The sequence below is a fragment of the Cucurbita pepo genome, chromosome LG03 (genome assembly GCF_002806865.2).
Source record: "Cucurbita pepo subsp. pepo cultivar mu-cu-16 chromosome LG03, ASM280686v2, whole genome shotgun sequence".
Taxonomy (NCBI): Eukaryota; Viridiplantae; Streptophyta; class Magnoliopsida; order Cucurbitales; family Cucurbitaceae; genus Cucurbita; species Cucurbita pepo.
The window spans coordinates 12,875,505-12,900,007 of NC_036640.1; the positions used below are offsets into that span (position 1 = coordinate 12,875,505).

Sequence of the window (24,503 nt, forward strand, 5' to 3'; positions counted from 1 at the left end):
TATGAGCCCATTTTGAGAAACCCAAAGTAAAGTCAGGAGAGTCTATACTCAAATAACACTCTCTCTATGGGTATGAGCCTATTTCGGGAAGCCCAAAGCAAAACCATGAGAGCTTATACTCAAAGTGGACAATATCATAGTATCGTAGAGAGTCGTGTTCGTCTAACAGTTTCGTATTTTTGTGGTTATTTCTGCCGTAAATTATGGACTTTCCATTGGTATAAAATAGTCTTGTTGTTATTATTATTATTATTTTTTATACATGAGATTATAATTTTATTTGGAAAGGTATGAGATTATAATTATGTATGATATATTTAATATTTAAAAGACATCTAATATAATTAAGATTCACAAGCTATAAATTTAATGTTTTATTTTATATATGTGAAATAAGATAATTGAAATTGTAGAAATAATTAAATATAAAGTTTAAAATTCATAAATTTATTAAATATTAATTAAAATTTGACATGAAGCTTTTAATTTAACCTAATAATGAACTGCGATAAATTTATTTGGAAATTTGTGAAAATTTAAAATAATAATAAAAAAAAAAATTAAGAAGGTGACAAAGAAACAAGAATATTATAGCAAAAGGCAGAGCATGGGGCCCACACTGAGTGATTAGACGGCTCGATGAATGACGTGTCATCTGATGTAATCGCCACGTAAGCAAGCACGACAAGAGCGCGTGACTGACTAAACCAGTCCTGCCAGAAAGGAAAAACTGGCAGTTCCACCAGTAGAATCGTGTGTTTCACGCGCGATTTCAGAAACGCGCGAACCTTGTGAGGTAGATTTTGGAGGCAAACCGCTGAGAGGAAATGGAAAAAGGCCAAAAAAAAAAAAGAGAGACTGACAATATGTCAGAAGACTCTGTCACCCTCTTTAACTCTCTCTTCTCTCTATCTCTCGCGAGAGAGCTTCAAGATTTTGGCCTTTTCCGATTCGAAAATTTGTTCATCTTCATTGCATTTAAATCCCGCAGCGATGCATTGAGATTCGAGCTCATGTTTACGAAATTCCTATGGAAGTTCATCCGCTTCAGAGCTTTCCTTCTTCGGAAACTGGTATTTCTGTCTCCTTCTCTGTTCTACTACTCACCATGTTTGGTTATGTACTCTGTTTGTTGTAGATTTCTTTCCTTCTTTTTACTCGTTGTGAATGTTTAGGGAGAGGATTAAGACGGCGGAAGACCGATGAGGCGGCGACGGCCGCGATGATGATGAAGGTTAAAAAGGAGAGTAATCAGACGGAAAACGACGAGCTATCGGCTCCGGTATCGCCATCTATTAATCTCGGGCTACAAATTGGCACGAATTCGGCGGGAAGTCGAAACGAGAGAACCTCGATTGTTCACCGGTCGAGGGAGTCGCTTATTACGGTTGGTCAATTGCAGGAGCTTGAGCAGCAGGTTCTTATTCACAAATACCTTGCTGCTGGTCTCCGTGTTCCTACTCACCTTCTCGTTCCAATTTGGAAGAGTGTTGCCAGGACCTTGGGCTCTAATGTCAATGGTATCTACGAGCGCTACCGAGTTTAATTCTTTGCGATACCTAAACTGTTTCCAATTTCTTGCTGCTGTGTTTATGAAGTTATTGCTGATGATTTCTGTGTCGTATTTCAATTCAAACAGGTGTGATTTCATAGAATAGTTGCTCTGAACTTGAAAACAGTTTCCATGCTAGAGGTCTCATAATGTATTGTATATAATCCAGCCTAAATTGATATTTCTTCTGAATTTCTCTGTTCGCAAGTAATTCTAGCAAATGCAACCGTTCTATTTTATCAGCAACTTTGATCGCGTCATAGTTTTTGAAGTCTTGATGAGATTTCTTTTTCCATTAACGATGAACATATTGATGCAAGAATCATGCCCGAAACTTGTTGATTAGGTAGAACTATTCTTTTCACAGATCTTAATACGGTTAGGGTTCAAGATCAGTGGTTTGTTTTGTGTAAACATCCCAGCAGAGACGAACGGCCTAAATGACCTTTTTGTGCTTTGTCCTTTTTCCAATACCTATTGGGTGCAATTATTTGATTGTTTTGGCATTGTATGGGCACAGCCATTCTATGTGACCCATTGCTGGACTCAGGAAGGAACCTTTTGTTTACTAGGAAATTGAGTACTCTTTGGATTCTTGTGTTTATGTTTATAGTGTTGGGTGTCTGATTGGAAAGAAATAACACATATATTTCTATTTATTATCGTCATTTGAAAGATTATAGACAGTTGAGTGTATTGAGGATTCAACGAAGCTGTAATGAGTCATTTCAGAAGAACTTGATTTCAATAACTTAATGAGGTGCTCTCCTGGTTTGAAGACATGAACAATAATCAGAATGATTGCTTTTTTAGCCAATCTTTTTAATTTGTTTGTTAATTTTGTCTCTGTCTGCAGTTATCGGATTCAATCCTGTGGGATTTGATTACGGAAGTATGATGGAGCCTGAGCCATGGAGATGCAGAAGAACTGATGGGAAGAAATGGAGATGTAGCCGGAAAACTGTCCCGCATCAGAAATACTGTGAACGGCACATGCATAGAGGTCGACAGCGTTCAAGAAAGCCTGTGGAAGCTTCAGAAAACGACTCTTCATCAAAGAAAATTCTGCTCAATAATCCAGATAGAGATATAAGATGTACGCTTGATGTTACCACTGCTATCCCCTTTCCCCACGTTGGTGCTGTAGTCCCTGAGCCCAAAACAGTTTCCATCGCCCGTTCGAAATCAGCTACTGAAACAATTACCAGCAGCATGCGTGGTGCATCGGCCATCGGTATGAGCTGTGCTGATGCAACTAAAACCATTAGAATGATCCCTTCCAGTGCCCTAAACACCACTGCTACATGTATTACAACAGTTCCCAATATTAATCCAACTGCTACTACCAGCATTCCCACTAGCTATATAGTCAACTTGAAAGATGCTTGCAACATGAATTTTCGTGAGAATTGCAGCAAGAGCCGTAATGACTTTGGAAGAAATGATATCAATATCCAGAAGATCACATCTCCAGGTCTAGGGTTCTCTCCTAACAGCGTTCTTCAAGGTATTATTTCAGGATTAAATGTTCTTGTGCTGCATAATGGTTTTTTTTTTTTTTAAATATATATATTTTACAATAATAATGGTTGTTTCTTTATTTGATCTTTTTATAATGTATTGTTTGGAAGGCTATCAGTTTTGCCAACGATTAGTACTTGATTATTTTGTCATGTCATAAACTATGCAATTTATCTTTGATGATTTGGATAGAAACTGCTGTACTTGTGATGTTCTTGCTATAAAACGTTGTCTGGTATCTGAAAGTGTAACTTGACAACAAAATATTTGAAACAATTAATTGGTTTATAACGAATCGTGCCTTATTACACTCGAGATTTGCTGCTCGTATTCCATTTTGTATGCTTGTAGCATGCCAAAATTTTCTTATTGGGTTTGCTGATCTGAATCCCTGCTGCTTCTTTATCGNACCCCCCACCCCCCCCAGTTTCTGGCTGCAGCAGCTCGTTATGCGACAGTAAAATCAACCTTGAATGTGAACCCGGACGGTGTAGAAGAACGGATGGGAAGAAGTGGCGATGTCGGAGAGATATTATTCCAAATCAGAAATATTGTAGTCTGCATATGCACAGAGGTTCAAAGAAGCATTTGAAGCCTTCCCAGAATGCACCCGTCCTTGCCCCTTCTGCTGCTACCTATGGCTCTTCTCTGCTACCGACACCGCTCAAAAAACTCGAACCTGCAACCCCAAACACAAATCTTTCAATGTCAATCCAGGCTGACGACAAACAGAGACACAATGAAGCAAGGAACAACGCCAGCAGTAGCAGTGAGACCACCATTACCGACACCACGATCACGGCATAAGAAAATGTTCCTCCCCGACAAGGTATGAATCGGAATCCAATCTTCTAGTTCTGCTGCTTTGTTTCGGATTTGTACCATTTAGGCACATAGACAAGACTGGGACAATCTTGTTTTAGGAGGAACAAAAAAAGGAGTAATGGTTGAGCTTTTGAGCTACACGGAATAATCAAATTTTCTTGTACTGAAAAGGGAAGAGAAGTTTGGACATAGGTGGTTTATAAATATGCTTTGGGTTTGGATAATTAACAAAACTGCGCTTAAATTTAATTTTTTTTTTATAATTAAATAATATTAACCAAGTCCAAATATTTATAATTTAACGTGCAGCCAAATTGTTCTTATTTTTCTTCAACCGAATTGGATGGATAACTATGAAATTTGTAAAGGCTAGTAGCTATTATTAAATTAGTTTATTCCGGTGACTATATTAGTTTCGTATGGTTTGGGATCTTGAAGATGTCAAATTCTTACCGTTGATAACTACATATAAAGTCCATTTAAATATTTAAGCTGTCTTAATCATTGTACTCCAAAGAAATAATATACTTCGTATTTGATCGGTCTTCGGTACGAAGTTATGAAACTTTGCTGTCTATCGAACAAATTAGACCGTAATACTTCTTCTGAGGCATGGAGAGCCCTTGAACAATCTCTCCTGTTGATCGAGACCAATTCGAACAATCCTTCTTGTTCGACACTCGAGCGCTTTATCAACGTTCCTAAGTTAAGAACTTGACTTTAATTGTTAACTTCGAGCATAAACTCTCATCACTTTGTTATTTATTTATTTATTTTTTAATCCATGATATTCCCTTTAATTACCTAACGTGGGACTTCTCCCTACAATTCTTGATAATATCAACCTCAAATAAATAAGTATGTCAATTACTGCTTAGTTATGCTCATGTCCACAAAGATTATTATAAATTCGTCTCTAAAATATCAAATTTAAAGAAAAAGATAAATCATTTATTAGGTTTGTTTAAAAAAAAAACATTTATAGTCGGGTCTATTAGGTATTTGAAATATCAATCTCAAAAGATAAATACACATAAACAACTGTTTAGTAAAAAAAATCAATTGTTATCGTGTTATCGTATTTAATAGAGATTTGAAACATCGACATCAAATGACCAAAATTAAAATAAACTAGGATTAATTCTATTAAATTTCATAAACTATTTTAGACATCCTTCCCATGTCATTGATTAATAATATTAAATTCAACTCAATTTATTGATTAATAATATTAAATTCAACTCAATCCAAAAATAAAAAAAAGAAACAAAAAAGTAGATTATTATGAAATTGGTAATATTTAACCCTAAAATAATTGTAAATATTTAACCTTAAAAAAAAAAAAAAGAAAAAGGCAAAAAACAGCGGAAACCGAGATTTAGAAATGACAGAATATATGCTTATCCTAATTTATTTAGCTTAAAGCGCACACCTCCCTGGCCTACGTTGTAAAAATTGTATTTATTTATTTATTTTTATTTTTGGGAAAATTGTTTGGATTTTAATTTTTGACTGGGCAACAAATCCAACGGGCGGAGCCTCATAAAATAGCTCCGTAATCTTCCCTCCCTCTCGCGCTCATTTCGCATCATCTCTCTTTCTCTCTCTTCCATCCCCGCTAATTTTCTTGAAAGACCTATTTTCTCAATTTTCGCTTGGTCGGAGTTGCGAATCGAAGAAGAAGATTTCGAGCCTGACTTCATAATTTGGCTTCCCAATCAAGTTTTCGGTTCCATCTCCGTCTCTCCTGCCGTCTCTTATTCATTCCTCTGCAACAACAATGTCTGAATCACTCTGATTCTCTCGCATCGTCGCATTCGTATGTTTTCCGCTTCATCGGTTTTGGATCGTTCATATCTCGTACGTATATTTGCCTTTTGTCGATTCATCAATGTGCAATGCATCTGTGGGATGAATGGTGTGGCACCTGCTTAAGCTTGATCCATTCACTACGTTGTATCGATAAGGTCAACGTGAGAATGAATTGATTGTTGGTGATTTTGGAAATGGAATGTTTCAGGTGCTACTGGCATTTGTTATGCAACATAGGTGCAGGGATCTTCTCGTGCATGCTTTATTAATCTAGATCTGCGTCTATTTAGAATTAACATTTATTGATCTCGTCCAATTAAACCACTTGCTTTCTGACCTGACATTCTACTTGGTTCCGAGAAAGTTGAATTAGGTTGAGTACAGGAAGACGATTGGAAATCCTTTTCTGTTCGCGTAGTTTGCTTGTGATGGAAGCATCTTAAGCTTCACTAGCTGCACGGTGGTGTCTATAGTTTTATATTCTCTCAAACGGGAGCTCAATTTTCCGAACATGCTGAATACAAGCGTCAATTTCGTTTAATTTTTAGTCTGTTTCGCTAAATTAGTTTGTGGGTTCTATCTTTTCGTGAAAATCTTACTAGCCAGGTTGGGTTTATTTTGACTGACCTGCCTGATAAGTGTTTAAGAACTGCCATTCGTAAATTTTGACCTGCCTGATAACCTGTTCTTTTAGAACTGCCATGCGAAGGATATTTACGAATTTTATTCTATCCAAATGTTTGTATTTGGTGAATTGCTGTTGATGAAGTCTTGGCTTAAGATATATATATATATATATATTTTTTCAATCCATATTTAGTTTAAAATATTATTTTCTTATGGTGTTAATTACTTATTGAAGGGACAAGTTAGAAGAGGGGAATTCAATGGATTGAATAGTATATTTCTTGAAATGGATCTATTGTTGTACTCAGATAAACTATTTCTCTCTTGTAGATGGCCTTCTCTCTACAAATATGAAAGAGTGATTTGCTAGATTTCTAAGACAGAAAACCATGGATGAAGAGGAAGAAACTAAAAAAGCAGAAGAAAATTATGAGAATGATTCAGACAATGAAGTTACAAGTGATGCACAGAAAAGCTCCCAGCCATCTCAAGACCACACGAATATTGATGGTGATAAAGCTGATATAGTTAGTGATGGTGTAGTCTTGGAAGGGGTTAATAATGTGACTACAGTTGAAGATGAAGACCAGTTTGAGCAGGTGTGTTTGAAAGACCAGGAGAAGACTGCTGGTGAATTATCTGGTGGTCTTTTAGATTCCGAGCGATCTTCGAATTCTGAAGATGCAAGACTTTCTTCTGGTGCAGTCCAAGAGTCTTCCCAACATATGACTGGAACATTTGGTGCGGAATCTGACGACTCTCCAGTTGGTCAACTACAATATGAAAGCCATTCTTTTAGTCCAGGGGCTGATAAGAGACTGGGTCATTCTACTAAACCATCAACCTCATCAGCTAGTTTTGATTCGGGATATTCCCCTGTTGGTTCACCACAAAAGTTTAAACCAAAATCTGTGATGCCCAATGTGTCTCCAGAGTTGTTGCATTTGGTGGATTCCGCAATAATGGGGAAGCCTGAGAGTTTGGACAAATTGAAGAATGTTGTGAGTGGTAACGAAAGTTTTGGCAGCAGCGAGGAAATGGAAAGTGTTGCTTTTTCAGTAGTTGATTCTCTCCTTGCGACAATGGGTGGTGTTGAAAGTTTTGAAGAGGATGAAGAGAACAATCCTCCTAGTGTAATGCTAAATTCTCGTGCTGCCATAGTAGCTGGGGAGCTTATTCCTTGGCTTCCTTGTCTGGGTGATAATGAGATGATCATGTCCCCAAGGACAAGAATGACCAGGGGACTGCTTGCTATTTTACAGGCCTGTACCAGAAATAGAGCCATGTGTTCTATGGCTGGTCTGTTGGGAGTGCTTCTAAGGTCAGCTGAAACAATTTTTGTGCAGGATGTAGGTTCCTCAGGCAAAATGAGTTGGGATGGAGCTCCTTTATGCTATTGTATTCAGTACTTGTCAGGGCATTCACTAAATGTTTCAGACTTGCGTTCATGGTTTCAAATTATTACAAGAATACTTGCCACCAAATGGGCAGCTAAACTATTGCTTGCATTGGAGAAGGCATTGTGTGGAAAAGAGTCTAAGGGACCCACAAGTACATTTGAGTTCGATGGTGAAAGCTCCGGTTTGTTAGGTCCAGGGGAGAGTCGTTGGCCATTTTCAAATGGTTATGCATTTGCCACATGGATTTATATTGAGTCATTTGCAGACACATTAAATACAGCTACTGCTGCTGCAGCAATTGCTGCTGCAGCAGCAGCCAAGTCTGGAAAATCATCTGCCATGTCTGCTGCAGCAGCTGCAAGCGCACTTGCTGGTGAAGGGACAGCGCATATGCCCCGCCTTTTTAGTTTTTTATCTGCTGATAATCAGGGAATTGAGGCATATTTTCATGCACAGTTTTTGGTTGTTGAATGTGGAAGTGGAAAAGGAAGAAAGGCTTCATTACACTTTACACATGCATTCAAGCCACAATGCTGGTACTTTATTGGTCTGGAGCATACTTGCAAGCAGGGGCTTATTGGAAAAATTGAGAGTGAGTTAAGGTTGTATATTGATGGGGCCTTATATGAAAGTCGACCTTTTGAGTTTCCTCGAATCTCCAAACCACTTGCATTTTGCTGCATTGGAACAAACCCACCTCCTACAATGGCTGGTTTACAGCGCCGTCGTCGCCAATGCCCTTTGTTTGCTGAGATGGGGCCCATTTATATCTTCAAAGAGCCAATTGGTGCAGAAAGGATGACACGCTTAGCATCTAGAGGAGGAGATGCGCTACCTTCTTTTGGTAATGGGGCTGGACTACCATGGCTTGCAACGAATGATTATGTGCATCATATGGCAGGAGAGAGTTCTCTTTTAGATGCAGATATTACAGGATGCCTTCACCTTCTTTATCATCCGAGTTTGCTTAATGGTCGTTTTTGTCCAGATGCTTCACCCTTAGGTGCTGCAGGTTGGTGAATTTTCACGTCTGAGTTTGTTATTTTAGAAATGATAGGCAACATATGGATCAGGAGGGCTATATAATGTTTTTGTCAATATGTAGTTATATTAGATACTTAGAGCGAGTTTGGAGTGTGGGTTAGACTTAGGGTGAGCTTGACTTACTAAGCATAGTAAGCCCTGCTTGGGGTGAGAGTTTCTAAGTTAGGGTTTGACTGGGCTTGAATTGTAACCCACTGTTCAAGCCTCCACATAATTTTTCCTAATCTAAAGCTTCCTAAACCGACACCTGAAACACAGTTTTCCTAAATCCTCTAGGCTCAAGAGGTTAAATCTGTGTCCCAACAGCCCGTAAGTACCTAAATATATTGATGTCTACATGCATACATGTGAGAGAGATCCTATAATTTTTCACCCAGCTGACATTCGTGAATCTTCTGGGACTTCAAAGCTTCTTTATGGAATTTTACATGATATTCATTTTCATGTTGCTTGACTCATCTTTCTTTCGCGATTCAGGCACACTAAGAAGACCGGCTGAGGTTCTTGGGCAAGTCCATGTTGCTACGAGAATGCGACCGGCGGAGGCTCTGTGGGCCTTAGCTTATGGAGGTTCTATGTCTTTACTTCCTCTGGTAGTAAGCAATGTGGATGAAGCTAGCCTACAACCCCAAGAAGGGAGCACTCCTCTTTCTTGTGCTACAACTAATCTTGCTGCCCCAATATTTCGAATAATCTCCATGGCTGTTCAACATCCGAAGAATAATGAAGAATTCTCTCGTGTTAGAGGACCCGAGATTCTTTCGAGAATTTTAAACTATCTCCTGCGGACTTTGTCTTCGCTTGATCCTGGAAAACATGATGGAGTTGAAGATGAGGAACTTGTTGCTGCTATCGTCTCCTTATGTCAGTCCCAAAAGAGCAATCACATACTTAAAGTGCAGCTTTTTAGCACCTTGCTATTGGATTTGAAAATATGGAGTTTATGCAACTATGGACTACAAAAAAAGCTTTTGTCAACACTTGCTGACATGGTTTTCACAGAATCATCAGTAATGAGGGATGCCAATGCTATTCAAATGCTTCTTGATGGCTGTAGAAGATGTTACTGGACAATTGGTGAAAAGGATTCTGTCAATACATTCTCTTTAAATGAAGATCAACGTCCAGTAGGGGAAGTGAATGCATTGGTTGACGAACTCTTAGTGGTTATTGAGCTTCTAATGGTCGCAGCTCCTCCCTCACTGGCATCAGATGATGTTCGCTGTTTGCTTGGTTTCATGGTTGACTGTCCACAACCAAATCAGGTATACATACTTTATGAATTCTAAATTGGCACTTGAGAACATATATGGATAATCTTTCTTTTATTCTTCTTTTTCTCCCTGGGATTGGTATATAATCCGCTAGCTTTAAACACTGAAATATCAGCAGTTACTTGCCTATATCTTGATCTTCATTTAACTCACCTTCGGCTTCTGGATGGAGATTCTGGAGCTCCTGTGGCTGGATTTATCAGAAAGTTTAAAATTTTCCCAGTAACCTCTCTATCCAGAAAAAGCTCTAACCCCTTTTCTGCCATCTAATAGGAAAAAAGTGACAGAAAGATAATATGTGAAGAGGAAAAAAGTTATTTGAAAAGTTAACACCATAGATTTTGTCCTTTTTTTTTTTTTCTCCTCATGCATGATTTTACCACTACTTATGTTGAAACATTTGAAATTTGGAAGACTTATCTGCTTTTCTATTTGATTTTTGATTTAGAATATTCATGAGCTTTGTTGTAGTCTACATTCTTCCTTGGCTTTCCTATTGACCAAGCTTTTTGATTGGCAAGGAGCTGCCCCCTCCCCAATCCTTGTTATTGATACATTCCTCTGAGATGTGCTCCTTGTTGGGTAGCTTTTATGTTGTTTTTACTCTTGGATAATTTGGGGAAAATTATTTGGCACTTTCATAAATCAGGAGATGGTTTTTGGCATAAATTTTAAATTAAAAGAAAATCTGAAATCTGATATGGGTGTTGATTTTTCTAGTTGGTTGTTGTTTCAAATGATAACTTTTCACTGTTATTGGCATTGGCTAATTTTGAGAGTCCTTTTGATATCTCTTGGTGTCAGGCTGAGGTAGGATCTCTAATTCGTATTTTATTGTTGTCTTAACGTTTTTTATGGAAAGAAGTGCCCTCCATTCTGTGCTTTCTTGTTTTTGGTTCTTCTACAGACAAAAATGATTTGGAAATTTCTAACATCTTTCTAACTTGGCTCTTGCCAGGTTGCGAGAGTATTGCATTTAGTGTACAGGTTGGTGGTGCAACCAAATACTTCTAGAGCTCATACTTTTGCTGAGGCTTTCATAGCATGTGGTGGAATAGAGACACTTCTTGTTCTCTTACAGCGAGAAGTCAAAGCTGGCGATGTCACTGATCCGGAAGCTATGACAATTCATGAATCTTCATTTTTCCAGGAATCTGGTGTTGACAGTGGGGATGGAGTCTCCGAGAGAATCCTTGATGGTGATGTAGGATCTGTGGAAGAACAGAAACCAAATGTGTCTGAGAAAGATTGGCAATTTGAATCAACTGAAATTGGTGGTGTGAGACGCTTTTCTTCTGCTTCTGGTGTGAGAATTGAGAGGACGCTATCTATTTCTGAGAATTATTTTGTCAAGAATTTAGGTGGCATAAGTCTTTCAATTACGGCTGACAATGCAAGAAATAACGTTTACAATGTGGACAAAAGGGATGGAATTGTTGTTGGGATCATTGGACTTGTAGGTGCTCTAGTGGCATCAGGCCATTTGAAATTTGATTCTTTTTCTCCTTCAGATGCAACGACTAACATTTTGGGTAGTGGGCTTCATGATGGAGGTAGTAGCATGTTTGATGATAAAGTTTCACTGCTACTATATGCTCTTCAGAAGGCTTTCCAAGCAGCACCTAATAAGCTTATGACGAACAACGTGTACACAGCTTTGATGGGGGCATCGGTATATCATCTTGTTTTATGTCTAAATAATTCATACCTTCCTAATAAACTCCAAAAGGTGAACTCTATGAATGTGTCTTCCATGCTTTCTTGTGCAAGTGTGAGACAAAGGTACAACTGGAGTGGGGGATTAGAGTCTTTCCTGTTTCTGTTAAGATAGACTTATTTAGATCACCTAATTGGTTTAATATATATTTTTTTCTGTCATACATTTGTATATATCATCTCATGCCCCCTCATGGACCTACCTTTTAATTCAATGTCTATTTGGGTTGGAACTCTTGCCTAAAAATTGGATTTTGCACTCGTTTCATTTTTGCCTTTGTTGAAAATGTTTTTTTTAATCTCTAGGAAAGGAGTTTATGAAATTAATTACAAGACATTAGCATTTTTTGGTGGGTAAGAAATAACGGGAAATCATATGAAATATGAAGAAAACTTATAGATATTTTGTGAACCAAGATGCCAAGTATCTGCAAAGAAATAAAAGAAATGTGTTCTCATGCCTGTGTGCTTTTTGCATTATCTCATGTCCATGACTTCACTTTCTTGAGTGAGCATCTTCAAATATTTTATGACATTTCTAATAATTGTTACTTCTGAAAAGATCAATTCAAAATTGCCTCATTCCTTTTCTTTTTTCCAGATTAATGCTTCTTCAACCGAAGACGGGCTAAACTTTTATGATTCTGGTCATCGCTTTGAACACCTACAACTACTGTTGGTTCTTTTACGCTCACTTCCCTATGCATCCAAGGCTTTCCAATCCCGAGCATTGCAGGTATGCCCAATGATAATTTGGTGTTGTGGTTATTTTTTTTGTTACATGCTACAAACTCTATTATTCAAGAGCTGTAATGAATATGATTTCTTATCTTCTTGTTTGTTCATCCTTTTAAAACTGGAAATACTTTTTTGGAACTTTTGGTAATGGGATGGACGATAGCCTTCTCCATCATTATGTTTTGTGTCGTTATTCATCATACTACATAGCCTCTCATCCATAAAACGGAAAAGGTATCGTGTAAGGAAATTTGTGTGGCATAGATTTGGTGCAGAACTGGAATCTATCCATGTACATTAAAAACTTTTCCTTTTTCTTTTTGGTTGGCTATGGTGATATATTGTCATTGATGTAATGAAAAGTATTAAAATTTGTGTTAGTTTGAATGAAATAAATTACAATTCGACCAGTTGTTTGTTCATAATTAGTTAGGTTTAGGACAGTTGGCTGATCGTTTAGTTATTGTGGTCGGTCGATTGACAAATCTAATAACCAACCCAACCTCTTAATGGCCAAGACTTACCATTTTCCGAAGATAAGAACTTAAGAATACAACTAAGAGGCGACCGCATCATTCATTGTGCACCTTAGTAGTTATAGTCGATATTCTTTGGTTTTAATTATTATTTTTATGTTTGAAAAAACTGAGAAGCCAAACTTTTATTGTGGAAAAAATGAAAGAATATACGAGAACAAAGAAAAGGGATGTATCAACCCAGGCCAACAATAAAGATGGGCCTACACAAGGGTAACTGAAAAAGGAGCCAAACTAAACTAGATAGATAAGAAATGGCTATTTATACCTGAATTCACATGATTTAAAAGATTTTAAGGCAAATTCAACCGATGAAAATTTCAAGAGTTCTCTATCACTCCTTATTCTAGACTTTCTAGTACAGCCAAGAATACTCCCATCTACTCGTGATTTTCCTTATATACTCTGATCCTAAATTTCCCGGATGTCTCCCCCATCAGTCACTGACTAGCCTCACTGAATGCATCAAATTACTAAAGCAAGTTAATTTCCCCCCAACACATGCACGTTTCCTACTGTATACATCAATAATTGAGATCTATCAATGTGCTTATGTAAAGGCAACAGAAGTGTTTGATTTCTGATTCTCAGTTCATATTTAACTGATTTATTGTTGATGTTTCTATTGATTATCTGTTGTAGTTTCTGAACTTTTTGGTATATGATTCCAGGATCTTCTGTTTTTGGCTTGCAGTCATCCAGAAAACAGGAACAGTTTAACCAAAATGGAAGAATGGCCTGAGTGGATTCTGGAGATTTTGATTTCCAACTATGAGGTAAGGTTATCTGATGTAAGTTTAAAATTTGTAAATTTTATTCTGGTAGATGAATGGTAGTACATGTAAGCAGTAATAAACTTGTATTTCTGGGAATCTTATCCTGCTTGTTCGTTGAAGGCAGTGAACGGTCCTTTTATCGTATTTTATTTTTCATTTCTGGCTCATTCTTTTGCAGATGGGAGAGAGCAAAAATTCTCAGACTGTAACTGTAGGAGACGTGGAAGATCTCATACATAATTTTCTGATCATCATGTTAGAGCACTCAATGCGCCAGAAGGATGGATGGAAGGTAAAATTTTATTTTTCCATTCTTTCACATAAAACTGGTTCCATTTTATTGTAAGGGACAAAAATTACACAAAAAGGGTGACAGGGAATCAACCGACCAGCCAAGATAATTACAAAAAACTTCTCCATGTGGCATTGATAAAAAAGGGATCATCATTAAAAAATAACTTAGCAGTTGAGCTCCACAAAAAATATTTATAACGAATTACCTCCCGAGCCTCTTTCTCATCTCTAGCCTTGTTAATAAGAACACAAAAGTCTCATTCAATTGCCGTTGATGAAAATAGAATCATAATTTGAAAATAACTTAACTGTTGAGCTCCACAAAAGAAGCTTTATAACGAATGACCTTCCAAACCACTTTCTCATCTTTAGCCTTGTTAATAAAAATACAAATGGCTCCTTCGATTTGTGTTGATGAAATTGAAAAATTATAAGTAGAAGATAACTTACCTGTCAAGCTCCACAAAAAAGCTTTATAATGAATGAAATGACCTCCCACTCCTTAAATGTTATCTTTCAAGCTAAATCTCCCTAACCTTTGAGAACATTCTCCCGGAGAATTCTGCCTTCCCTTTTAAAAAAGTGACCCAAAAGTAGCTGAGATAGTGATTTCCGGATGGTAGAGGAGAAGCACCAACGCATACCAAAACAATCCAACAGTATGCTCAAATATTTGGGCCATGGGGCTAAGGGGAAAAAAACGTGGCTCTATGTTTGTGGGTTTAGGAGATAATTCTTCTGATTGTCAAGCATATACCAATTAGGGAGATAAAGCCTGGTCAAAATTTATCCTTCGAATAACGCGCGAGCTGTAGTGGACGAAGCGGAATTGAGAATATCGACTTGAGTAATGCAAACATCGGTGAGAATCCAATACCCTAAAAACCAAAGGGTTCCTCCGCAATCATCAATATCGTCACTATCATCAATAAGAAAACCCTTAGGCTTGTTCAGAAGTATTGTATTGAAAGGAAGATGTTTGTTGGTTGATATTTGACCAAATAGGATTGTCCGGTTCCTATAAAACCTATCACTAAAATACCCCTATGAAGGCATACCACTAAAATACCCCTATGAAGGCATACCGCAGCTCCTGAACCTTTATGGTCAAGCATATTCAATCCTGAACTTTTTCTTTTCCTCTTTTCCCTTCCCCGATTTCATGAGGTATAGCATATGTCCCTTCCCCGATTTCATGAGGTATATAATATTCTTTCTCCTTCACCTATTTGTTCTCGAACTGTAAACAAGATTATTGTGTGTGGGTTTTACAGGTGGCTGAGTATTTATTTGATAAGGGCTTATTCGATTTAATTGTACCACATAATCCTTTAAAAGGTGTTTTGAGTGAGTACAAGGAGGAAGCCAATCCCACCAACTTGAATGACTTTTATTAGTATACCCTTAGCTTTTAATACGGATGAAGGAGCTCAACAAACGTGACCGGGCTGCTCATGAGAGAATTTGGAAAATCTTTTCAAGCAGTTTCAGATGTAAGATCTTGGTCCTCTAACCCCGGGGTTGAAGTTTTGAAAGTGGCTATGCATCTAACTTAGCAGAAAAGAGAATTTGGAAAACCTTGTCAAGCAGTTTCAGATGTAAGATCTTTGTCCTCTAACCCCAAGATTGAAGTTTTGAAAGTGGCTATGCATCTAACTTAGCAGAAGTACGCCATGGATCTTCTAAGCTGTCATGGACTTTATCTGCTGTGTTACGGGTGGGCATCATCCTCATTTATCCCTTCTTTAATAAAGCCCGAGATGGTTTTTCCCAGTAGCTTCCTAGCTGAACCATCTTGACACCTAAGCTCCTCCCCTCAATAAACGTGACAAGTTAAAGGAAAAGAATTACAAACTTCTTTATCAGAGGCCACAACCTAGTTGAAAGCATGAGTAAAAACATGCTGAGATAAATGCTAATGACGAGAACACAAAGGAATATTGGAAGCGGGAATGAGAATGGTAAAGAGAGGGTCTTTTGAGAGAGAGTGCCATCCTTGTCGCGAGAACAGTAGGTATAATTTTTAGTGCCCTGGCATCATGAAGGAATGTGTTTGGATGCCTACCAATTAACCACAAGCATCTGTTACAGGCATTGTGAACAGCATATTCTATCTTTTTTTTTNTTTTTTTTTTTTTTTTTTTTTTTTTTTTTTTTTTTTTTTTTTTTTTTTGCTTCTTCTTCCATTTTTTGCGACATATCTCGGAAAGGTATGAAACACTTGGATGCGTTGTAAAATTGCTTATCTATCACAGAAATTTCACTCGTCTTAATAGCAAAATTTCTTATATATCTGCTGTTGATCATATTACTTACCTCTGGTTTCTATAAGTCATATTCATTTTTGTTCTGTTATCACTTCCATTTTTCAGGATATTGAAGCTACAATTCATTGTGCAGAATGGCTCTCGATTGTGGGTGGTTCAAGTACCGGGGATCATCGAGTGAGGTACCATATCACAAACCCTTTTTCTTTTTTGAACATTGAAAACACCTTTTCTATTTCAAAATAATAGCTTGATCGTTGGATCTCCTCCATGAAAAATCCTCGCTCTGAAAGAAAAGTGAATGGTTTCAGATTGATTATTTTCCAGATCTGTTGAACTATCTTCACTTCGATTGTTGATACATCATAAGTGCGTTTTTGTGCCTGCGAGGAAGAATACTAGATATACTCTTCTACGTTGAGCTGATACAAAAGCTGGGCCTTAATTATCAAATAAAAGATTATAAATATGTGAATCACATCCACATGATAAACCCTCTTTCTCACTTTGACCTCTCTAAGTCTGCAAACTGAAGTATGGTCACCTCTTGTCCTCAAGCCGAGAACTTCTACGGCCAAGATTATGAGTCTATGACAAATTGAATGATCACATAAACAAGCCTTTTGCCTCCAATTTGCAACTTAGAACATATAAATTGAATGATCCAATTTGCAGCCTGAGAGAAATTGGATGCTCCTTCCGGACTGTTAGCTACAACCGGCCTCCATTAGCAGAGATGTACTTGGAGACCATAAACATGCATTATTAACTAACTTTTTATATGAAAAGAAAAACGAGAATAGTATGAGAGACATAGATATGCAGGTGTCTTTGGTATTCTTGTTCAACACAATCATTCAGTAAAACTTTATTGTGATCAAGATGTGTAGAATACATGAGAGGAGGCCTCTATTTATAAGGAATTAGAAAGAAAACTAAAATCCAAAAATATTAAAGGATAGTAAATGAGGATTAATCGAGGAATTACTCTAAATAACCTATTCTCCCTACATCATTACTTTAGGAATCTTTAAGTTTCAATGGAGACGACAAATTCTAGTGAAGGATCATATGCCACTAGCTGGTTTGGCATGATAAATGAAACATGTGGAATTTGACCAGCATCTTATTTAGGAGAAGCTAGGAATTAGGTAGACTTTTATGCCACTTTTCTTTCTAACCAACATTTAACAGATGCTGTTAGTAGAAAAGACAATAATAAGTTTTTATTTTTATTTTAAAAATAAATTTTCGGTTTCTGTTCCCTACACACATGCATATTAAAGAACTTAGTCACAAGCTTTCTCTTTGATGTTGCATTAGCTGTCGCTACCATAAAGCATCCACATTCTTTTTGATCTCTCAGAAGTTTCATAAAATGGAGTTTCCAGAGATCCCCAATTTGAAGATAGAGTGTTTGAATTGAAACTAAAAGTTCTTTACGAGGAGTTTTTATTCAATTAGGAGTATATGGTTTTTTCCACTTCATGTGTCTGCTTTACAGAACACTTCTCCGTGCCTTTAAAATTTGCAGTGAAGAAAGTCTAGTTATCTGTCAAAATTTTCCCTTCCCCCCACTTCCATTCAGTATTATTTTTTGTTTTGACATCAGGTGTTTCTGCTTGGTGTTTGGATTTTAGTGCATTTAATGTCTAGTAATAATCATAGCTTCATTCTGGCAAGTTATGCAGAAGTTTTTTTTCCCTTCCATTATCTGCCTTCACATAAATTTGACAATAGTTTCTGTCGCTTATTTTTATTGCAACTTTCATCTTTTTTGTGCAAATCTCTTCTTATTTGAAGACGCGAAGAATCATTGCCGATATTTAAAAGAAGGTTATTGGGTGCTTTGCTGGACTTTTCTGGGAGGGAATTGCAGGCTCAGGTAGCTCTCTTTCTTGGAGGTTTCCTCGGTTCGAAACATGCAATAATCTGATGTGGTGTCACAACATTCATTCTTATCCCTGTTTGGTTTTTAAGTATGATATGTGCCGTCCCTATCTTCATCATGCTATTAACCAAAGTTCAGCAAAGCTGAATCATTTGAATTATTTTAAATCATTAGAAGAAAAATGTTGAATTTCTGTTTATGCTTCATTCTTTCTTCTTTTGTAGTTAATTCCTTTGCATTTTAGCCTACTAATCTCTCACATCTGCAAAATATCTCAACCTGTTCAGTAGGAGGATGCGTAATTTTAGGCTCTCTTACTTTTCTCTGTTCTTTTGTACAATTTATCTTAATATTAGTTTATTACTGGCAGACTCAAGTTATTGCTGCAGCAGCTGCTGGTGTGGCAGCTGAGGGGTTATCACCAAAAGATGCTAAAGCTGAAGCAGAAAATGCTGCGCAGCTTTCTGTATCTTTGGTGGAAAATGCCATTGTGATATTGATGCTTGTTGAGGATCATTTGCGGTTACAGAGTAAATTATCAAGTGCTTCAAGTGTTGGAGATGGTTATACATCTCCTCTTTCACTAGTGTCTCCGCTGAATAACCGCGCAAATTCTTTGACCAGTATTGGTGGCAAAGAGCCACAAGAACCTGCGAGTATCCGTGGATCAATATCTAGTGCGCCTAGTGGACTCCCTATTGATGTATGATTAAGTTTCTTTATTAACTTTAAAGGCAGACATCTAAATAGTATTTACTATCCTATTCTTCTTTAAAGTATGTTACGTTCCTATTATTATAATTATAATTTTTTATTTTTATCATTTTGGCCCATTCTGTTGTTATCAAGTTAGCCGCTTTAACATATGTTTTTTTTTCATCCTTCTTGTCGCTGTCCTCCAATTTCCAAGTAGTGGACTACAAAAGAGGGATCCCTGGGTAAAAAAGTGTGTTTTCTTGAGCATTGTTAATTTATCTTTAGACAAGCTGGCAAGTTTATGAAATGAACTGTATATTTATTCTTTTCATTGTTTCTTCCTTGGTAGACTAAGATTCTTTGAATTGATGTTGGTATTGTTTGAGTCAGGTCCTTGCTTCAATGGCCGATGCAAATGGGCAAATTTCTTCTGTGGTGATGGAGCGTCTCACTGCAGCAGCAGCAGCCGAACCTTATGAATCTGTTTCATGTGCTTTTGTATCTTATGGTAGCTATGCAACAGACATATCTGAGGGTTGGAAGTATAGGAGTCGGTTATGGTATGGTGTTGGTCTTCCTTCAGATAATACTCTCTTGGGTGGTGGGGGCAGTGGATGGGAATCTTGGAGGTATTTGGAAAAAGATTCTAGTGGGAACTGGATCGAACTTCCTCTGATAAAGAAATCTGTGGCCATGCTCCAAGCTTTACTCTTGGATGAATCAGGACTCGGAGGTGGCCTTGGAATAGGTGGAGGATCAGGTACTGGAATGGGGGGTATGTCTGCACTTTACCAGTTGTTAGATAGTGACCAACCATTCTTATGCATGCTCCGAATGGTGCTTCTTTCAATGAGGGAGGATGATGATGGTGAAAATGGTATACTCATGAGAAATATAAGCTTCGATGATGGAATTCCAGAAGGAAGAAAACCACGGTCAGCTTTACTTTGGAGGTATAAATTCTGAATGCTTTCTTAGGAGCATGTTGGTAAATTTCAGCTTATGCAATTTAAATGGGGAATTTGAGATGGATTAGGTGAAGATAGTTTTGGATCAATATGACACAAATAACTCAAATGTTGAATTATTTTATAATACAAAAAATTCTCAACGTGAATGACCAATATCTCCTAGACCCACTCTTGTAAGTTAATTAAAGCAAAGACAATCTGACAGTTCCCATTTCTCTAATTATTGTCAATTAGTGGTGGATTGTGTAGTGTAAAATAGTTGGTATGAAGTTTTAAGGTCTCTTCTCTATTAAGAATATTTTCTCTTATCCAGAACATATTTCAGGGTTATAATTAGCCTCACCACTGCAATCTTTTTATGTAGTGCTTTTTCCTTCAGAATGATGAATCTAACTGACATTATTTGTGGCCAGTGTGCTTTCACCTGTTCTTAACATGCCAATTTCTGATTCCAAGAGGCAGAGAGTGTTGGTTGCTTCTTGTGTCCTCTATTCTGAGGTTAGTGATGAGAATAATTATTCTTCGAGGTTTAGTTTTACTCATTTTGTCTGCATCTATTGCAATATGTAGTTATTATTGCTTGACCAAGAATTCGTGATGGAAATATTTGATTGCTTGGTTTTGTATTTTTCTTCTCTTTCAATAATTTCTCTATTACATTGCCTTGTTTAAATTTTTATCTTACAGGTTTGGCATTCAGTGAGCAAAGATAGAAATCCTCTTCGAAAACAGTACCTTGAGGCTATTTTACCTCCGTTTGTTGCCATTTTGAGGAGATGGCGCCCTTTATTGGCTGGAATTCATGAACTCGCCACCGCAGATGGTTTGAATCCTCTAACTGTTGATGACCGGGCATTGGCTGCTGATGCCCTTCCAATAGAGGTATTCAGAACATTTTTAGTGATAACAGTCTTAAGATGTTACGTACCTTGTTTCTTTCAGAACAAAGAAATTCTTTCAATGAAATGCTACCAATTTCAACGTTTTCCAATTTTTCTTCTGAAATTCCGTTCTCTGTGGGAATATCTAATTGTGGCTCTTCAAGCTAGATGCCTCATTTGAACCATTTTACTTCTTGTGTTTAAAAAAAAAAAAAAAAAAAAAAAACTAGAGAATGCAAAGGAGTAGACTGTTGTTTCGTCGAATATGCTCCCTTGCCCCTGGTCCTAGTAACATTTTCTTAAGCTTTTTAAGAACAATTTGTTCCATTATCTATACATTTGTGCCCAAGGTTTTCTTTTATTCATGCGTTTCATTAAAAAATTAGTAAAAAANTTTTTTTTTTTTTTTTTTTTTTTTTTTTTTTTTTTTTTTTTTTTTTTTTTTTTTTTTGTCGTCGTCGTCTTTCTTTAAGTATATATATACGGGAACTATGGCTTCTTTTAGAAACATTTATTATTTTGTTAAAAAATATATGGAACTGCAAGATTGGGAAATTTCTGGATGGTTATCTGTGTAAGAATTGGTTGTGAAGACCCCCGAAACTTAAGCTGCACTTAGTTAGGGTTGAGAATGAACGCCAAAGTAAGCCTTTTAGGAAAGTTAGATATAATTTAGGAGTTGATTAGATTAACGTACCGTCTTGTTAGACTTTCCTCTTTGCATTTTATGTGTCAGAACCTTTAGTTGGATTTTAATGAAGAAATGTTTGAGTTCTTTGTATTTTTTTAGTTAGCCTTTAGTTGGCAAGTTCCCGAGATTTTCAGAATGTATTCATTGGTCAAAACATAGATACACCAATTATTTTTCCCTCCAGTGCTAATGATAAACAATCTTATCATTCTTTTGAGTGATCTTTTTGTTTGCTATACTTGACCTATTTAAGAGAGTATTTTCCTCTTTTCATATATTAACATGTTTGATTATTTTCATTTTATCACTAGTAGTTTTCTTTTCCCCACTCAGGAGTCAGGCATCAAAAACTATTATTAATTTTTCTGTTATTGTTTGAGTTTTTCTAGTGTTTACTAAATGAGATTTCGTTGCAAATAGGGATGTAACGAGAGCAATTCTCTTTGGCTTTTCATGGAATTTATTCTGATTTGATATCACTTCATGTTGTCATAATCTCATTTCATTTCTGTCAGGCTGCTCTTGCCATGATCGCTCCAGCATGGGCTGCTGCATTTGCATCGCCCCCAGCGGCCATGGCATTAGCAATGATTGCTGCTGGTGCCTCTGGTGGGGAAACTACAGCTCCTGTCACAACATCACAACTACGGCGTGACAGTTCTTTGCTTGAGAGGAAAACAACTAGGCTCCATACATTTTCCAGCTTTCAAAAACCGTTGGAGATGCCGAACAGAGCACCTTCTTTACCGAAGGACAAGGCTGCGGCAAAAGCAGCTGCCTTGGCAGCTGCACGTGATTTGGAGCGTAATGCAAAGATTGGTTCAGGAAGGGGTCTCAGTGCTGTGGCCATGGCCACATCAGCACAGAGGAGAAATGCTAGTGACAGGGACCGTGTAAAGCGATGGAATAATTCTGAAGCTATGGCAGTTGCCTGGATGGAATGTTTGCAACCATTTGACACAAAATCAGTATACGGGAAGGATTTTAATGCTTTATCTTATAAATTCATTGCTGTCCTTGTAGCAAGTTTTGCTTTAGCAAGGAACATCCAGCGATCTGAGGTCAATATCATTTCTCTACTTCTCTCTTCCTCTTTCTGGTTTTGTCCCTGGGTACAATGGTTTATGTTTTGTTTATGTTTTTGATTCTCCAGGTTGATAGGCGAGCTCAAGTTGATGTTATTGATCATCATCGCATGTGCAAAGGAATTCGTGCATGGAGGAAATTAGTACATTACTTAATAGAAATGAGATGTCTCTTTGGTCCAATTGGGGAACAGTTTCCCAAACCTTCACGTGTATGTTATGAGATGTTTTTCCAAGTGAAGCTTAATATTTTACATTTTACTGCATTCATACTCATCTTAGGGACCATGCCTTGTCTTTAGCTACAACTTTTTTGGACTGCATTTGTCACTGATGCTTAAATATTGATTTAGGTTTTCTGGAAGCTAGACTTGATGGAAAGTTCTTCCAGGATGAGACGATGTTTGAGGAGGAATTACAGAGGGTCCGATCATTGTGGTGCTGCTGCAAATTATGAGGATCAAATTGACTTGAAGAAAGATCGGGAAGATGCATTGAGCTCATCAAATGCCTCTATACTAGCAGCAGATGCTATAGCTATAGAGGCAGTGAACGATGATGATGTACAAATGGAAATTGATAGTTTAGATGGTAGGGCCGATGATGTAGAACAAAGTGTTGTGAACTCAAAGTTGACTGAAACATCTGAGCAGAACCTCCAGGCGTCTGCAGAGTCTAGTAATACACAACTTGTCAATGACCAAGAGTTAATTCAGGGTTCATCACCAGTTGCGCCAGGTTATGTTCCTAGCGAGCTTGATGAAAGAATTATTCTTGAGCTTCCTTCAACAATGGTCCGGCCACTAAAGGTTATACAAGGAACCTTCCAGGTGAGGTCCTAGTTTGAAATTCTTATGGTCTCATTTCTTTCACAGCTTATGAGAATTTTTACCATAGGCATATAAACACTGTTTGTTTTTGTAGTTTTAACTTTTAAAACTTGGGTAATAATTATCCGTGGATAAAAAACGTGCTTCAATTATTCTACCAGAAAGTGAGATTTTAGTTCAGAGAGTTGAGTAGTAAACAGGAGAGAGATATGGACTAACTAGTTTTAATTCTTAATTTACATTAGTTTATTAGTTAATTATTTAATATCGACATTTGGACAAAGTAATGCTAATACATTATTTTCTAGTAATTAACTTAAATTTAAGAGATTTCATTTGGATGGTGGCAAAGTTAAGAATATTAGTCGTTTAGTTAATTGAGGAGTCATGCCTTACCATTGGAAAAAGGAGGCGTTGTAGTTTGGAATGTGAGAAGGTGGAATAGCGCATTGCTTGCGAAGTGGCTTTGGAAGGTTCCCTAAGAAAAATGGGAACTTTGAGTTGATATTACTGTTAGTTACCGCATGGAGAAACCTGGTAGGTTCATTAAAGGAAGAGAAGTTCTTGCAACTTGTGGAAGACTATTTCAAAACTTTCTCCATTTGTTTTCATTGTTTCTCAATTATAGTGTTGGAAATGGGGAGAAAACTTTATTTTGGAATGACAAATGGGTGAGATTACATCCTCATGTGCACTCTTTTCCTAAAATATTTGTGTTAAGGTTCAAGATAAAGAAGTTTTGGTGAAAACATTTGGGATGAGAATAGAGCTAGTTTCAAGCATTTGGGATGGGAATTGAGATAGTTACCTAAATTTTTTGGGTAACTTTTTGTTGAGTTTCTTTACCGTTTAAGCCTTATTGAGAAATATAATGGGGGAAAGGGTGTCAAATTTAGAAGAAATTTGCCAAACTGAGTATGGCTTAACTAGTTAAGGCATATGTCATCTATCAAAGATGATAAGTTTGGATCTCCCGCCCCTAGATGTTGTTGAACTCTCAAAAGAAACTTCAAAAGAAATTTGCTAGGCAAGGTCTTCCATGGTTTAGAATGAGAACTTTAAAGCTATAGTTCACA

At 37.2% G+C, this 24,503-nt stretch overlaps 2 protein-coding genes across 3 annotated transcripts in view; both read left to right on the forward strand.

The window, feature by feature from the left end:
• Window positions 1-851: 851 nt before the first annotated feature.
• Window positions 852-4,122, forward strand: LOC111791912 (growth-regulating factor 9). The gene is made up of 4 exons (XM_023673424.1): window positions 852-1,073; window positions 1,176-1,520; window positions 2,409-3,059; window positions 3,501-4,122. The coding sequence occupies exons 1-4, from the start codon at window positions 1,031-1,033 to the stop codon at window positions 3,878-3,880; spliced, it is 1,419 nt and encodes a 472-aa protein (XP_023529192.1). The 5' UTR covers window positions 852-1,030; the 3' UTR covers window positions 3,881-4,122.
• Window positions 4,123-5,450: 1,328 nt separating this feature from the next.
• The window catches only part of LOC111790049 (BEACH domain-containing protein C2), a 28,643-nt gene continuing 9,590 nt past the window's right edge, over window positions 5,451-24,503 (forward strand). The window contains exons 1-16 of one of the 2 annotated variants that reach the window (XM_023670825.1): window positions 5,451-5,758; window positions 6,668-8,749; window positions 9,259-10,046; window positions 11,014-11,727; window positions 12,373-12,507; window positions 13,717-13,821; window positions 14,000-14,113; window positions 16,488-16,564; window positions 18,186-18,267; window positions 18,644-18,976; window positions 19,360-19,922; window positions 20,354-20,438; window positions 20,628-20,822; window positions 22,028-22,573; window positions 22,666-22,809; window positions 22,951-23,427. In XM_023670825.1, coding sequence (XP_023526593.1) covers window positions 6,727-8,749; window positions 9,259-10,046; window positions 11,014-11,727; window positions 12,373-12,507; window positions 13,717-13,821; window positions 14,000-14,113; window positions 16,488-16,564; window positions 18,186-18,267; window positions 18,644-18,976; window positions 19,360-19,922; window positions 20,354-20,438; window positions 20,628-20,822; window positions 22,028-22,573; window positions 22,666-22,809; window positions 22,951-23,427 — 6,381 coding nt within the window. In that variant the 5' untranslated portion in view covers window positions 5,451-5,758; window positions 6,668-6,726. The remainder of the gene's footprint in view (window positions 5,759-6,667; window positions 8,750-9,258; window positions 10,047-11,013; window positions 11,728-12,372; window positions 12,508-13,716; window positions 13,822-13,999; window positions 14,114-16,487; window positions 16,565-18,185; window positions 18,268-18,643; window positions 18,977-19,359; window positions 19,923-20,353; window positions 20,439-20,627; window positions 20,823-22,027; window positions 22,574-22,665; window positions 22,810-22,950; window positions 23,428-24,503) is intronic. The other variant, XM_023670826.1, reaches the window with a different exon arrangement.

Coding starts and splice junctions, on each gene's coding strand:
- LOC111791912 (XM_023673424.1), top strand. CDS start 1,031: ATGGAAGTTCATCCGCTTCAGAGCTTTCCTTCTTCGGAAACTG. Junction 1,074..1,175: donor CTTTCCTTCTTCGGAAACTG/GTATTTCTGTCT, acceptor GTGAATGTTTAG/GGAGAGGATTAAGACGGCGG. Junction 3,060..3,500: donor TCCTAACAGCGTTCTTCAAG/GTATTATTTCAG, acceptor CACCCCCCCCAG/TTTCTGGCTGCAGCAGCTCG.